At 30.1% G+C, this 16,626-nt stretch overlaps 2 protein-coding genes across 5 annotated transcripts; both read left to right on the forward strand.

Moving 5' to 3' along the window:
* Positions 1 to 2,346: 2,346 nt before the first annotated feature.
* LOC122530109 lies at positions 2,347 to 6,678 on the forward strand. The gene is made up of 3 exons (XM_043656780.1): positions 2,347 to 2,422; positions 3,140 to 3,244; positions 4,808 to 6,678. Exons 1-3 carry the CDS (start codon positions 2,386 to 2,388, stop codon positions 5,425 to 5,427), a joined length of 762 nt encoding a protein of 253 aa, XP_043512715.1. The 5' UTR covers positions 2,347 to 2,385; the 3' UTR covers positions 5,428 to 6,678.
* Positions 6,679 to 8,689: 2,011 nt separating this feature from the next.
* On the forward strand, positions 8,690 to 16,228 carry LOC122530107 (transport and Golgi organization protein 1). 4 transcript variants are annotated; one of them, XM_043656777.1, is made up of 18 exons: positions 8,709 to 8,944; positions 9,041 to 9,174; positions 9,383 to 10,600; positions 10,964 to 11,366; positions 11,457 to 11,555; positions 11,643 to 11,719; positions 11,802 to 11,936; positions 12,089 to 12,205; positions 12,270 to 12,347; positions 12,420 to 12,644; positions 13,295 to 13,462; positions 13,554 to 13,776; positions 13,840 to 13,978; positions 14,072 to 14,161; positions 14,245 to 14,341; positions 14,418 to 14,541; positions 14,889 to 15,389; positions 16,050 to 16,228. In XM_043656777.1, exons 1-18 carry the CDS (start codon positions 8,803 to 8,805, stop codon positions 16,106 to 16,108), a joined length of 4,029 nt encoding a protein of 1,342 aa, XP_043512712.1. In that variant the 5' UTR covers positions 8,709 to 8,802; the 3' UTR covers positions 16,109 to 16,228. The 4 variants fall into 4 exon arrangements, with proteins under 4 accessions (XP_043512713.1, XP_043512709.1, XP_043512711.1 ...); XM_043656778.1 differs by lacking the exon at positions 14,889 to 15,389 and adding an exon at positions 15,526 to 15,595 and having other exon boundaries at positions 8,690 to 8,944; positions 9,383 to 11,366; XM_043656774.1 differs by having other exon boundaries at positions 8,701 to 8,944; positions 9,383 to 11,366.
* The last annotated feature ends 398 nt before the right edge of the window (positions 16,229 to 16,626 follow it).

Here is a 16,626-nt window from a genome sequence, read left to right on the forward strand (position 1 = left end):
ACATTCTAATGGTCCTAGGATGCGTCCTTCGCAATATATTTTATATTTATTTATGTCGAGAATTGTTGCGATTAAGAAACTTGCCGAGCCTTAGAATTAGGGAGTCAAGTATGATTACAGCAATGAAATAGAAAGTAGCGGAAGGCATGAAGGTACCGTCAAAGAAAATTCCTGCTGTGGAGAATATAATAAATTTGAAAGTTTTTATTCTTGGCTCGGTGAATTTATTTCTCGCATCACAGTTTGGTTCTCGGTGAGAACAACCTCCATGCAAAATATTTGTCATCGTTAGCTATAACATTGTGCCACTTTTCACGCAATAAATGAATCCCATGATAAAAAAAATTGTTCTTCTTTTGAAGTGATTCATCAAGCCAATTTTTGATTCCTCGTAATCATTTATATACATTTATTTATATATATTAATGAATTCATTTTTCGTCGCCAGTAACAATTCGATGCAAAAATGATTTCCAATGTTCTGTTTTTGAAGCAACAATTCGCATATGGTTAAACGTCTTCCAAAGCACGTGGCACTCGATAGTCTTGCTTATGAACAAATCCTGCTGTTTTTAAACGCTTGCTTACAGTCGATTCACCAACATTTAACGATTTTGACAATTCTTTAAGCGTTTGAGGTGGATCTTCATTCAGCAATGTTTCCAACTCTTCATCTTGGAACTTTGTTGGTGAATCTGTGACGTCGGGCATCCGACGTTTGTTTAGACTTTAGAATTATCGTGACGTGCTTTCTTACTTCCTTCAAAATCGAGCCAACAACCAACACCACGAACGCGTTGCGACGGTATAAACTTCACGTGAACGACGATTCTGTAAAGCGCCCAAGTTTGCAAACTACGTCGCTGACCAAAATTGGACGCACCTTTGAATTAGATTTCACATCCGACGAAGAACGCGTTTTCTTTTCACCTGTTGGAAGACGTCGAGGAAATCTCAACGTGCCCGCCAGACTCGAAACAATCACCTTTCAGTTCTGAATCGCGAGTTCGCTCAATATCAAAGACTAAGACAGTCGACAAATGGATCGAGGAAATTTCGTACATAATTCCCTGAGATCACTTAAACAAAGAAGAGCTGGCCTACGCTGACGATATCATATCGACTCACTGTGACTTTTTCCACATTCCTGTGGACAAGTTAGGAAAAATAAACGTTGTAACGCGCAAGATAATCGATACCCGCCTATCCACAAGGCCGAGATAGACGAACAGATGATAGAGCTCCTTGAAAATGACATAGTTCAACCCTCGAAGTTCTCAACTTCTTCAAGCCATGCATCAAACGCTTCTGGAGCTGCGGTGGCAGCTCGATTATCTCCGTCAACTGCAGCAACGACATAAATGGAGGGCGTCCACTTCGGGACACTTTGGCGTAGGAACCATGATGGTAAGATTCTCCTCCATTAGGCCGAATTACGGCACTACACATCCAGGGAAAGATGGCATCGCCTAGGGTCTTGTCAATCAAAACCATCGACAGCGCGGTAAAGCATCCAACGACAAGAGTAGGCATCCCGCCGAAGGACCAAGGAGAAGCCAGCAGAGAATTTTGCTATACTCGTAGCACATATTAAGCATACTCATGTAAAATGTACAGGGTGTCCATAAAGTCTCTTTACAATTTCAAAAATTTATTACAAAGGCAAATGAAAAGACAGATTAAGTGGAAATTATTACAAAATGAGACGTATATATTTAAGTTATATATTTTTTTGCCTCATTTAATATACCTTCATATGAGCACCATTAGTTGCACGAAGCACATCAAGACGGTACTCGATTTCTTACACGATCGATACTTTCTTCAAATGTTCTTGGTCGTCCACTCCTCCCTTTATCAAACACTGTCTTCATAAATTTCTTGTGCCATGCACGAATTGATGGTGGATCTCCTCCATACATAATTCTGAAGTTTCGTTGAGTCTGCAGATCCGATTTGGTTTCAATAAACCATGGTACACACTTTCTTGAGGAGTAGCCATTTTGTAAGAGGTTCATTTAACAGTACCTTATTCATCAAAAGGATACCTGAAATGCAATGTGATAAAAACCTTGATAACCACTGAGCACATAGAACAAATCTAATGAAGATATCTCATCAATTGCCTTTGTAATAAATTTTTGAAATTGTAAAGAGACCTTATGGACACCCGTATGGGGTTATGTTAAAGATATCATGTATCGTACGGGACATCACTGTATGTTAGTATGTAAGCCGCGCAACTCCTTCGCATCTTTCTTTGTATTTAGCATATTCTATTCTATACAACAAGAAGAGCAGTGAGGACAGGACTCCCATTTAGAAGAAGGACTTCAATGAGGTAAATGCCCAAGGAGCATCATACCTGAAAAAGGAGATTCTCCAATGCGCAAGAGGCAACCCACCGTGGAGGTTTTAGTTGGTAAGAATCCGACACTATTCGGCTTCTTTCCCTTAGCAAGTGATTATAGCAGAGCGGTGAGAAGAGCGGCGAGGAGAGTGGCGAGGAGAGAGGAAAGCTGTAAGGCGCGGTGCGATGCGTTTACAGTGACGCGGAGAACAGCGAGGAGCGAAATGCTACAACGAGCCATTCTTCTCAGTATATCTCAAGATGTCTTCGAGGAAGCAGCAAAAACTTGTACACATGTAGAAAATATTACAATTAATTATCATAATGTCAACGTCATATCTCGAAAAAAAAAACAAGCTCAGAAGATAGAAAAAAAATAATAAATAATAGAAATAATAAAAAAATAAATAAAAAAAATAATAAAAAAGAAGAAATAATAGATATATAAATACTTAGATCTTCAATTGAATGCTATTGATGCGATAGAACGCTACCGAATGCTACCGAATACATCCGAATGCATCCGAATGCATCCGAATGTTGCCGAACGCTAGTAGAAACGAATATTTCTGTTTCTAGCTGCACCGCTATTATACGCTGCTCTCCTCGCAGCTCTCCTCGCCATTCCAGTACAAACACTTCCGTTACATTACATTGGTTAGCTTTGTCGAGGCGCTCATCTCGCCGCTATCCTCGTTCCTCGCCGCTCCACCTTGTATCATTTATTGTTCCCGATATCGTTTATTTTCGCGTGTTTGCACATCATGTCTAATGCATTAATAAGTTTAGTTTATAAAAGACGTGCCTTATGGGACCAAAAAGACAGAAATCATCACAATAGATACATATTAGATAAACTTTGGGAAGAAGTGGCAACGGAACTGCATAGTACAAGTAAGTTAATTATAATAATTTATATACATATTTATAATAAAATATATTTATATAAATTATTATATTTATATCAATTTATATATTTGATCAATTTCTCATATATTGACAGTGTATTAATAATATATGAATGTATTTTGAAATATATAGAATTATATATATTAATATAATTCTATATATTTTGAAATATATAGAATATAAATATATATTATATATTATATATTTATATAAATTATTATAAATTATTATATTTATATCAATTTATATATTTGATCAATTTCTCATATTGACAGTGTATTAATAATATATGAATGTATTTTGAAATATATAGAATTATATTAATATATATTATATATTATATATTTATATAAATTATTATAAATTATTATATCAGTTTATATATTTAATCAATTTCTCATATATTGACAGTGTATTAATAATATATAAATGTATTTTGAAATATATAATTGTAGAAACTGATACAAAATATCGCATGTATTGGATCGTTTACTAACTACGTTATATTCGCAGATCAGGAATTGCGTCTGTTTTTACCATATTTTTGATTTTTCTTTTAATTTATCATCATTTTTATTTATTTTGAAGCCGTTACATAAAATCAGATTTTGTTAAAGAAAAGCCAAAGAAAAGCTTTAAAAGTATTCCTTTCATCAATAAACGTGGCCTGAAGCTCTATCATTATTTCTTCCTATTGTACCTTCTCTCACTTTCTCGCAATTTCGTGCTCGTTAAACATTTCGAGGCTTTCATTCCCTTCCAAATCAATGATTGCATTATGCAGAACACGTATACACTTGACAATATTGTCAACAAACGCAGGCAATGTTTCTATTGGTTTCCAGAGAATTCTTCATTTGGCATTCATTATTCCAAATGCACATTCTACAATACTTGCTCTAGAAAAACGAGAATTGAAGTACTCTGTTTGTAGATCTAAATTTTTTTCGATTATATGGTTTCAGTAAATGTCGTAACAGTGGATAAATCTCATCTCCAATAAATACAAAGGGCATTGGATTGATGTTCCCGGTAATGGAGAGTCTGTAAGAATATTTAAATTTCCTTTTCCCATCAACTCAAACATTTTTGAAGAACGAAAAGTGCCATCATCACTTTTCTTTCCGTATCCCCCAATTTCCGCAATTATAAATTTTCCACGAGCATCTGCAATCGCTTGCAAAAAAATAGAAAAAGAACTGCTTATAATTATAGTACATTGTCCCAGAATTGGGTGGGACCCATTTTAAGCGTATGTGCTTTCCGTCGATTACATCAATTGTATTTGGGAAATTTCGAAATAAAAATATTATAAAAATCATTTGAAATTCTCAAAAAATCTTCAGAATTTGGAGATTTCATGTGGATCGGCTGAAGACATTCCCATAATAAAGTTAATTGATTCTATGATTTTTATTATAGTAGTGAAGCCAAGTTTAATGTCAAAGAAAAATCTTTGAAGCTTCTACTAGTCGCAAGGAATCTTCCAAAAAGTAGTAAAAAAAGATAATTCGTAAAAAAAGAGTAATTGTAATTTTTTTGTTTTAGGTAAGGAAATTAGAAATAAGTGGAAAAATTTGAGAGATAAATTTCGTATTGAGATGTACAAAAAAATAAAGCCGAAGTCAGATGATGGCACTGGAGAGTATATCGAAAATCTAGATGAAAATCAGCAAATAAATGAAGCAGAAGTATCTTCCTGGCAATATTTTAAGCCTTTATTATTTCTCAAGGATCAATTTACTCCTCGAGAAAATAAAGGGAATAAGAATTTGACCTCGCAAAAAGCAACATCCCCTGCACCTGTAGATCCTGCAACGCTAGATCCAAATGAAAGCTTATTCGAGGATAGTAGCCCTTCTCCGTCCCCATCCGTTGCCAGTTGCAGCAGCAGTCATAAGAAAAGATCTAAAAGACCACATAATCATTTAAGTGATATTGGGTCAAAATTAGTGGAATTGGAAAAAAAGAAATTGAAACTGCTAGCTGAAGACCAAAATGAAGATATTCGGTTTTTTGAGAGTCTCATTCCCCATATAAAAAAACTTTCGGATGAGAAAAGAATGCTATTGATGATGGATATTCAGCAAGTTGTGTATCGACATGTTTACAGTACACCGCAAACACCATCACCATTTTCTCCTCTTCAAGGACATACAGTCTATTGAGAATTTATGGACAGAGATTGAAAGAAGATTAAGAAAGTTTGAAACTACGATACATTATATCATTAAAAAATCAAAATCTGAAGGAAAAACATGTACCGTTCAGGCTGTCCAAGGAAATTAACAGAAAAAGAAGAAAGAAGTTTGATTCATTAAATTAAAAAAAATCTAAAGATTCTTACTACAAAACTTGCAATAGTAGTTAAGAAATAGTTCAAGAAGAATGTACATCTAGAATTATGCAGAAGAATACTACGGGAAAATGATTATGCCAGAGTTCAGAAAGAAGCCGTACATTAGCGACATAAATAAGAAAAAAAGATTAAAATTCGCCAAGGAATTTATTAGTAAAGTATAAAAATCGAAATTCAACGTTTTTGGATCGGACGGACGGAGTTTTATTTGGAGACAAGCAAATACCGAAATGTATGTAAAAAACATGCGTGCATAGGGGGAGGAGGGAGGTTCGATTATAGTAGATTTGGGCGTGTGTGGCAGCAGGCAACATTTGATCTTCATAGATGCAACAATGGACAAATATAAATATTTCCACATTTTACCGGAAAATTTAAAAGAAAGTGCAAGAAAATTGGGTATATATATGAAGACGTTTACTTTACTTTCAACAAGACAATGACCCTAAGCATGCTGCAGGAATCGTTAAAGAATGGATCTTATATAATACTCCTCACATATTGGTCACACTACCACAAAGCTGTGATTAACTCGATCGAGCATCTTTGGGTTATAATAGGAAAAGGGCTACAAAAATTTAACATAACATCCAAAGCAAATTTGAAAGAAAAAATACTCGAATTCTATATTATCTAGTGTTACAGAAAAGTAAAACTGTTACAGAAAACAGTATGCACAATCGTTTACAACATATTATTCGTCCAAAGGTGGACCTACTAAATATTAGAGTTTTAAGTCACTTGTTCAAAACTTTTGTGGCTTCAGCGAAATCTACGTTTGTGAAAAACAATTCATAACTATTATGTATATTTCTCGATTTGTTTGAAACGTTACTTATATAATCCAGAGTATATACAGTGTTAATAATATTTTTGTATGTACTGTATAACATACTTATTATAACTTAGGAAATATTTTAGTAAGTATTCAAATACTTTCGTGAGTCACTGTACATATGATCAATAAAGAAAACAATCTTAGATCATGTTCGATCAACGCAAAAATAAAAAGCATAAATTAAAAAAAAGTTATCCCAAATTTAACTAAACGCTAGCTAGCAATAAGTAAGTTTTAATTTGATTTCAATTGATTTATATTATATTATATAATATAATTTCTAATAAAGATATTAAAATCATCCAAATAAGTAAATCCTTCTTTTTCTTTTTTTATAAATTAAAATATCTAAGGCCTTAACAGTTCATAGGCCTTTACATAAAAAATACATTCGTAAATTTGTGAATGTACATGATAAAAATATATATATAATCACATGAACAATATAATAGTTTCTATCTTGTTTTGTACTTTTGGCTATCTTTTCTTTAGTACTGATTTATAATCTTACCCTACATCTCAATTTCATCATATGTGATTTAATATAATAAAGTAAAATAATATTTGTTGTATCTCTTTATAATAATCTATGGTATACCATATGATATTATTTTAATTAATTGTTTTAGTTGCCATTAGGTCTCTTAGTAGATCTGAACATTGTGTTATGTTAGTATTCAATTTTTGAACTTTTTAATTTATTAGAGTCTAATAATACATTATTTCTATTATGTCTGATTTTTTTGTCTATTTGACTTATTGAAAAAGGATATTTTTCTCCTTATTTCAACTATTAGAATTCCCTTCTTAATATAGAGTAGATGTTCTCATAGAATGTGATCATCTTGTTCTGCATATTGGGCTCTGTATTACTTTCATTATATGTGATGATGCCATAGTTAGTGCCATAGTGATTTGATCTAACCCTGATTAGAGTCCATATTATTAATGAAGCATTCGATTCAGTAAATAGTTCTCAGAGCCAAGACAACATTGTTCACATTTTTTGGTTTTAATTTTCATCACTAGTAGCGCTGTGGTGCAGAACTTCTCCAAATCGGTACGACAGAATGTGAAAATAGTAATAAAGTCCTAGGACTCCTCGAACGTGGGATAAAAAAATACTTTGCACGTTAGGAGATCTATCCACATATGTATCTCGTCTGTGATATGGTAGAAAAATGCATCAAATAACAAACACATACACGCATACTTCTGATTTTTTGCATGATCGGTATTTCAGAATGTAGGACACGAAGCCTTATAAAATGATGGATTTATCTTAAACCTCATCTGGGTCTACACTTCATCCATGCCATAATTAATTTAAAGTTCGAGTGCATTGAAATTAGTTTAAAATTGGAATAGATTAATATTAAAAGTTGCATAGTTCCTATTTATTATATAGTTTTTACGTAGTTCATTTCAATAAAAATGTCTTTTAAAAATTTGATCATTTATTATTACTTGAAAAATTGATATGTTTTTTTATAACGTACTGTTTAACCTCAAGAAGAAATTAAAATATAAACTTTAACATTTTCATAATTAAATAAATCAATTATTCTAAGAACTTTGTATCATAATAATTAAATTATTAATGCACACTATGATAACATAAATTCTTTAATATGAATGTTTACAGAAAAAAATAATTTTATAACTGCGGATATTACTTATACTTTTTGTAGTATAACATTTTCATTCTAAATGCAAATGATTGTATTATTCTATTATGATCAGTGTTTAAAATCTAACGATTAAAAGTCACCAATATTCATATTATAATCAATTTTCATATTTTAATTTATTAATTAAATCTAAATATCAGAAAGAAATCAAACAATAATAAATATATCAAACATTGAAATTGAATTGAATGGAAACAAATGCATTGAACATTGTTTCCAACTTTTTATATTGCGCATGTGCACTTTAGATCCAGTAAAGTCGTAATAATAGATGCGTTGAAAATTCGCATGATTTTGTTTCGGTTGGCATCCTTTGTTCCGAATGCATACGTATCCATTTATTATTTACATATGTTTGTTAATTTGTTAAATATAATATTTTCTATAATCTAAGTCTAAATATACATATATATACATATATATATATTGAAATAATTTCAATCTATGTATATGTACATATCAAAATGTGGAAAATTTGAAATTTCAATGAACCCACAGGTCTTTCCGTATTTTGTTTAAATTGAATTACCAATCCTGTGAAGTCAATATTCGTTTCGCGACAATATGAAATATTCCTTTCGACGAACCATCTTCATATAGACTACTTCACGGATAAAATGTGCGTCCAAGGCTGTGTCATTATATATTAGTAGTGATGTGGAACTGCAGCAGTAGAAATATGACGGAGAATTTGTTTAGCGTATTATTTTTAGTTATTGCAATAATATTTAGTGTAATATCGCAGTGTTCCTCAGTTTTATCAGACAAACGACTTTGTTATGATCCTAAATGTTCCGGTAATTGAAGCCATACTTTATCTGCAATATGTATCTAATTTAAAATCTTTTTCCCTTGTAATTCTTCTAAATTATTTAATAATTTATTTTCTATAGAGCCTATTTCATTAGCTAGGACGACCATCAAGTATAGTCCAAATGAGGCAGGATTACTAGCGTTTAAAATTAATGATAAAGTTACAGTTTACAGTAAAGAGGCAGGCAGGAGAAAAGATTTATGGGGTGTAGAGGTAAATTTTAATTTCTATTTTTATAATTTCATTTCATTAATCTTTCATTGTTCGTATTGATGTGTGAAATTATCTTATAACAAGACAAGTAAACCTTTTTTAATAAGATCAAATTAAATATTGAAAACAATATAAAAATATGCTGATTTTAAGTTTTTCTTTATTTTGTAGTCTTTCTTATAATCTAAGGGAATCTTATAAATTTTAGATAAATGGTAACCATGGATATATACCAAAATCATTTGTAAAAGAATATAAAATTTTTCATAGAGATTTAAAATATGAAGTATCGATTGATTCATTATTTAATAACATTTCATCGAATGAGAAGCTTCAATCGAAGAAATCAGATATTGAAAATAAGTCAGGCATTAAAGTTTCTAATGAACAAACTGATAATTTGGATTTAAAATCCTCAAAAGAACTGCCAGAGAGTGGAAGTGATATAACTTCATCTTATGAGATTATAGATGGAACTACAGTTCACTTAGATCACAATGGGCCTTTTGAACCAACCTTTGTAAAAGAAAATGTACAGGCAACAGTAGTGTCCAATGGACAAAATGGAGTTGAAATGTTAAATAGTAAATTAGAAACCAAAGAACAAGCTACTTCTAATGAAGCTGATTTTCAAGATTTTGTAAAAAGTTCAGAGAACATATTAGATTTACCACAAATATCTGGCATACACAGTTCACCATTGAATATAAGTATACTTTCTGATAAAGTAGAATATCCAACAAAGGATGTAGATAATAAGACGCTTACTAATGTAGAAGATAATCAATTCTCGGACAAAATTATTGATATTAACAATCTACAAATATCTACGATTAATGGTTCCAAAGAAGAATCAAATATCGAAAAAAAAAAAGTGACTGAATTAAATAAAGAAGATGTCAGTTCTAGCAAAGAAGTTGTAAATAATGCGCCAGATGTACGAAGTATGGGAGTCACTGAACAAACTAAGAGTGTAGATATTCAGTCGTTAGAAAATGCTACATCTGAAACTCAACCACATATACAAAGTGTAGAAAGTTCTAATGAAATTAAAACAGATATCTTTTCTTCAGCAAGTATTGAATTAATTACATTTAATGACACTAAGTCAGGTAAAGAAAATGTTGGAAATTCTGATCAAATTGAAACGAAAGATATTCAGTCTCCTCAAAATGTTACAATAATTGCAACCAGTGATATTAAATTAAATGAGCAACACATAGAACATTCTGATAAAGTTGAAATGAAAGATGATCATTCTTCTGTCATAATTGCTACTAATGACACTAAATCTAATGAAAAAAATGTTGATAGTTTTGATGAAATTGAAACAAAAGATATTCAGTCTGCTCAAAATGTTACAGTAATTGCAACCAGTGATACTAAATTAAATGAGCAACACATAGAACATTCTGATAAAGTTGAAATGAAAGATGGTCGTTCTTCTGTCATAATTGCAACTAATGATACTAACTCTGATGAAAGAAGTGCTGATAGTTCTGACCACATTAAAACAAAAGATATTCAGTCTCCTCAAAATGTTACAGTAATTGCAACCAGTGATACTAAATTAAATGAGCAACACATAGAACATTTTGATAAAGTTGAAATGAAAGATGGTCATTCTTCTGTAATAATTACAACTAATGATACTAAATCTGATGAAAGAAGTGCTGATAGTTCTGATCAAATTGAAACAAAAGATATTCAGTCTCCTCAAAATGTTACAATAATTGCAATTAATGATATTAAATCAGATGAACAAAGCGCAGAAAACTCTGAAGTTGAAACAGATGTTCATTCATCAGTAAATATTGCCATAATTGCGATTAATGACACTAAATCTGATGAAGACAATGTTGGAAGTTCTGATCAAATTGAAATAAAAGATATTCAGTCTTCTCAAAATGTTACAATAACTACAACTACTGATACTACTACTAATGCTAAATCAAATAATGCAGAAAACTCTGATAAAATTGATATAGAAAGTGTCTCATTATTAGAAAATATTAAAACACGTATAAAAAATTTGGAATTACAAACAGAAGAACATTTGGAATTACAAGTAGAACCAGATGATTCAAGAAAAGTAAAAGAAACCGAAAGCATTGAAAATTTTAGTAAACATGATATTGAAGAAGATGTAAACAACAAAGTATCAGTTGTTACTGATACCAATAATATTGAAGGTAAAATTATTCAATTTGATTCAAATATTAAACAGTATGAAAAAATAGGTGCAAAATCTAGTTCAAATATTAAAAATATTATTTCTGTAGAAAAAATAACATCCAGTATTCAATATATTTTAGATACTGAGGACACTATGGCATATATAACTAAGGAAACATCTGAGAATATCTTTTATAGGACAGAACGTAAGAAATAATTTATGACTTTATAAAAAGTAATATTATTCTCTCCAACATTCATAAATAATTTGAATTTATATTAATACTTTTTAGCTTCACTTTCTAATGTTTGTACAATTGATAATGTTGAATGTTCTTTAAACGATATTGATAATGATTTTCCACATCATGTAAGTATGAGTTATTATAGAAGTATTAATAACTATAAATAATGTTTTTCTGTGTTATTTATTATTTAGTTATTTGTTACAGGAACAAGTTTCTCAAAGCAGTGAAAATGCTCCAATAAGTGGGATAGAAATTGAAAATTATTGGTTAACATTAATGTATTTAAGTGTCACTGCTATTGCAATACTTATATTTTCTTTAGGATACTATTGCATTGAGGTACTATTATGTACTTTTAAAATATATTTCTTATATATGTAAATATTAATAATTTAATATTGTTAACAAATTGTATAAAATTATATGAACAACAGTATGTATAAATAAGGAAATATGTATGTATAATTTTACTAATTTTTATATGTTTATAGAATATGAGGGGTGATAGACAACTGATAGCTAGAATCAACAAACTTGAAAAAGATTTACTTATTTCAGAAGCAGAATGTACAATGGTGAACGAAAATTTAAAATCGACAAAGGAAAAGGTAATTGCAATTATATATTCATTATTTTTTTAATGAATTTGTAATTTATTGCTTTATATTATAGTTGAGTCGTATGGAAGATGAATCATTCGGTTCTGACGAAATGGTACTTTCCTTAAGGGCTGATTTAGAAGCTTCACAGGTAATATTTTATAATATTTGCATTTAAATACATTATTAATATAATATTAATACAATAATAATAATTTACTAGAATGCGAAAGCAGAATTAGAAGATCAAGTAGCCATGTTGGAAAAAGATTTAGAAAGTGCTACTGAAGCTGGATTAGAATTAGAAAAAATGTTACGGGAAGTTCTTTCGTCAAATAATGAAGTTAATCCGTTAGCTCAGTCAGTTGAGGATCTACAAAGTCGGTTGAATGCTCAACAAGCTGCGAATGAATCTTTAACAAATGCTTTAAATCTTAAAACTCAAGAGGTACGTATGTATATATGAATTAGGTAATCAATATTTTTATAAATAGAATATCTATTTAATTGTTTATTGTATCTACGTATTTATCGTAGCTTAAATTCAATAAACTTAACGTTTGTAACTATATATATTCAAAAATAGTATTATATAATATAGTATAATAATATATAGTATTGTGCAGGATGAACCATTTAATTTAATTTAATTGAGGCCATTTAAATAACTCCATTGTGTTTGAAAATATGGAGAATTTTTTATTAATAAAAATTATTTAGCTCTAAAAGGGCCATAACATGGCAATGATTTTTTTGCACGTGGACAGGTTTGGAAATTTCAAGGTCATCTCGACTTTTTTAAATGTAGTGATATATTTTTTATCTATTATTATATATTATATATTAATTGATGCATTTCGATATTCTTTATAAAAAGATATTAACCTATGTATGTCAAAAAACTGTTAATTTAAAGGATATTTTAATTCTAATTTTGTAAAATCTATGCATAAAAGACAAGGATAGTAAAAATACTACCCTGTCTTTCCTTATCTTTTATATAATAGGTTTTACAGAATTAAGGTATCATTTAAATAGTTCATGTATATATAGAATATTCATATACATATGTAATTTTTAATACTGAATATTTTACAGAACGAATCTGTATCAGCAGAGCTTACATTTATTAAAAGGAAATACGAAGAATTTGAAATTGAATTTACTAAACTTAGAGAAAATTTAAAACTAGAAGTAAACAGTAAGAATAATATCGAACGAACATTGAATGATAAGGTGCAACAATTAGAAATGCAAATCAAGGAAGTAAGTGTTAAATACATATGCACATATGAGATCAATGGTGATTGTGCAGTATCATGTTTTATATTTTCTACTGAAAAATTTATTTTTATAGATTTCTACTGAAAAAGCATCCTTACAAAAAGAGTTGAAAGGTAAAGAAGTAGAAGTAAAAGACCTTGTAGATGCTATTAATCGATTGAATTCTAACAACTTGGATTTGGACAAGTTGTATGATGTATCTCATATTAAAGTTGAGGCAACAGCATTGCTTGAAGAAAGAAACGAATTAAAAATACGATTGGCCGAAACTGAAGGAGCTCATAATTTATTAGAAGGTATATTTTGAAGTATTACTTAAAATTACTTGGTCAAATTATATTTATACTTTTGAATTGTAGAACACGTAAAAGTCATTAAAGAGGAAATAGCTACTTTAAGTGAACAATGTAAAATAGCGGAGAAAGAAAAAAAAGATGCAGAGACACGACTTGAAGTATTGACAAATTTTTTCGAGGAAAAAGAAGCACAACGCCAAAAGTATTACAAGTTTATTCAAATTAGTATATAAAATTTTTTTTTTTAAATACACACACACACAGATATATATGTCAATTCTATGTATTATTACAGAGAAGAAGCTATTTGGTTGCAACAGCAGGGTGAAGTTGTATCCACTGTAGAACGAATACAAACGATGCAAAATGAAATACAAAACTATAAGTGAGTGTTAATTGTTCAAAGTATATTTGGAAATTCGTTCTATGATTAATGTAATAATCATAAACTTTTTAAATTGTATTTAGACAACAAGTAGAAATGTTAAAACGGGAAATATTAGATCAAGAAAGAGAATACAAGAACCAAATTTCTGTTCTTGAAACAAAAGCACACGAGCAATGGGTATGGATTTTTTGATTATTTTTAAATATTATGTTACAAAATTTGTTTTAATATTTCGATTAAATTTTACATTAAGGTAATAGCTCGTCAGGTTGAACGTCGTTTAGAGGAATCGAAGGTTGAAGCAGGTCAATTGCGTAATCGCCTTACTCTCATAGAAAAAAATATTAATGATGTAGATTCTGAGGCAAAATTGCATCGTAAGTATAGTAAACAAAATTTTTTTTAATTTTATAGCTAATTTTATTTTAATGTTATAATTGCTTTAAGTAGTGAATATTATCTTAATTTTAAAAAAATATATTTGATAGATTATTGTTGCTAATTTAATGTGATAAATTGATTTCCTATTTAGTATTGGTAGAAATTATAAACATAAATATTTGTTATTGAATGTACATAAACATCAATTGAAGTTATGAGAATGAGAATTATCGAAGATATTTAGGTCATTTTATTGTTGGTGAAGTGGTACCGATACAATATTACAGATGTAGAATTATTTTAATGTAGAAAATTGTATTTTCTTAACGTAATTTTCAAACAGGACTGGAAGCAAATGGTGAGACGACAACGTCGCCTCCATTATTCATAGGAGCAGAATCATCCAGTTCCCCTATAATATTTTCTGGTTCTTCAAATGTTCCACCGCCACCACCACCTTCCTATTTACATTCACTATTTCCTCACTATTTACCACCTCCGTTGCCAAATACGTCCGGAGTACCACCATATGAAGTTGGTCAGCGGCCGCCACCACTTGGTGGTCGGTTGTCTTCACCTCCACCTATGTCTCTGCATCCACCTGCTCCCAACAGGTACGACAATACAGGTTCCCCACCACCAATGTCTCCACACTTGCTTCCTCCTTTTAATCATAGATCACCGCCACCTCCGTTTTCTAACGATATTCATCCACCTCCTCCACCTCCTGGTTCGATATTACCTCCACCTCTTGGAACGCCGCATGTATGGGGGGAAGAAACACTGCCGCCTCCACGCAATTCTGGTTTCCATCAAGCACGAGAACGAGTTCGAAATCACAAAGGTTTGTGTACAAGATGACAAGCAACTGCAAGAAACTGCCACACCCATTAATGGTCACTTTTACTTTCATTGAAATGAGTTTCTTCCTTTTTTTGTCATTATTATTTTCTTTTCTTCTTTTTTGTTGTGCATGCAAGGACGCAAGCGATTCTCTAAAGTGAGACAATTTTGGAGTACTATGGAGGGAAATAATTGCAAATAAATGCAGTATGTCAAGTTGAACGTTCCGAGATTGATTTTGTTTCCCTGATAATATAGAATTTTTTGGTTTTTATTCACCAGTACAAAATATGCCATATATAATTAAATTAAATCGAAATTAAATCACAAGTTTTCGTTATTCAGTATATATTAAATGTATTCTTTTATCTAATTTTTTGTGAAAGTAGTGTTCGTTAATGACATTATATTATAATATTATTGTTAAAGTATAATTTATGTTATAGAACATGGACTTGTGATTTGATTTTGATATTTTTGTAATTACTTTTATAATTAATTTATAATTTTATAATTACGTGTATCATATTTTTAATTTTTCAAGTAATTCTATCTTTATTTCTTCTTTTTATTTCTTGCATTTTTCATATTCTTTCTTTTCAAATTAAAACAAATTGGTAGTAGATAAAACATGTTATTTACAATTTACTATTATTCTCAGGTTCCTTACATTCTTCGGGAGAATCGCTGGACAAATCACACCATAACAGCAAAGTCTGAGTCTTTTATTTTGTTATAAAATATCTTCGTATATGCGTTAAACTTGTCATTATAGTTACAAAATATTTAGTTATAAAACAAAGTTTCAATAAATAAATAACAATGATATGTCAAGGCTAATAGATCAACCAGCATTTACTACTTCATGAAATAGAAAATCATGCATTTTGATTTATCAAATGTGATAAACATGTATTGCTATCAGAAGTATGTCTGTTAGCCATCATTGTTATATAAATAAGGGGAAAAAGCAAATTGTATATATATATATTTAATTACTCTTTAGAAATGTACTGAAGTATAGGACAAATTGTAAAAATGTTTCTTTATACATGTAATTATGTAAATCTTCGTTTAAAAATTTACTATCTTCGTAAACATTCAGACGAGAAATAAATTGTAATATGAATTTAAATTAAATACAATTGTTATATAAGATTTTAAAGAAATTGAAATAAATTGTAATTTATTATTACGTTATGTTTTATAACTTTTATGATCTTCAGTTGCTACACGCG

Source organism: Frieseomelitta varia, unplaced genomic scaffold (assembly GCF_011392965.1).
Source record: "Frieseomelitta varia isolate USP_RPSP 00005682 unplaced genomic scaffold, Fvar_1.2 scaffold_326, whole genome shotgun sequence".
NCBI classification, from domain to species: domain Eukaryota; kingdom Metazoa; phylum Arthropoda; class Insecta; order Hymenoptera; family Apidae; genus Frieseomelitta; species Frieseomelitta varia.

Excerpts from the sequence above, each read along its gene's own strand:
- LOC122530109 (XM_043656780.1), top strand. The coding sequence starts at position 2,386 with ATGCGCAAGAGGCAACCCACCGTGGAGGTTTTAGTTG. Across the intron at positions 2,423-3,139 it reads CACCGTGGAGGTTTTAGTTG|TTTATAAAAGACGTGCCTTA; the intron begins GTAAGAATCCGA and ends TAATAAGTTTAG. Across the intron at positions 3,245-4,807 it reads AACGGAACTGCATAGTACAA|GTAAGGAAATTAGAAATAAG; the intron begins GTAAGTTAATTA and ends TTTTTGTTTTAG.
- LOC122530107 (XM_043656774.1), top strand. The coding sequence starts at position 8,803 with ATGTGGAACTGCAGCAGTAGAAATATGACGGAGAATTTGTTTAGCGTA. Across the intron at positions 12,206-12,269 it reads TAAAATCGACAAAGGAAAAG|TTGAGTCGTATGGAAGATGA; the intron begins GTAATTGCAATT and ends TTTATATTATAG. Across the intron at positions 13,777-13,839 it reads AGCTCATAATTTATTAGAAG|AACACGTAAAAGTCATTAAA; the intron begins GTATATTTTGAA and ends TTTGAATTGTAG.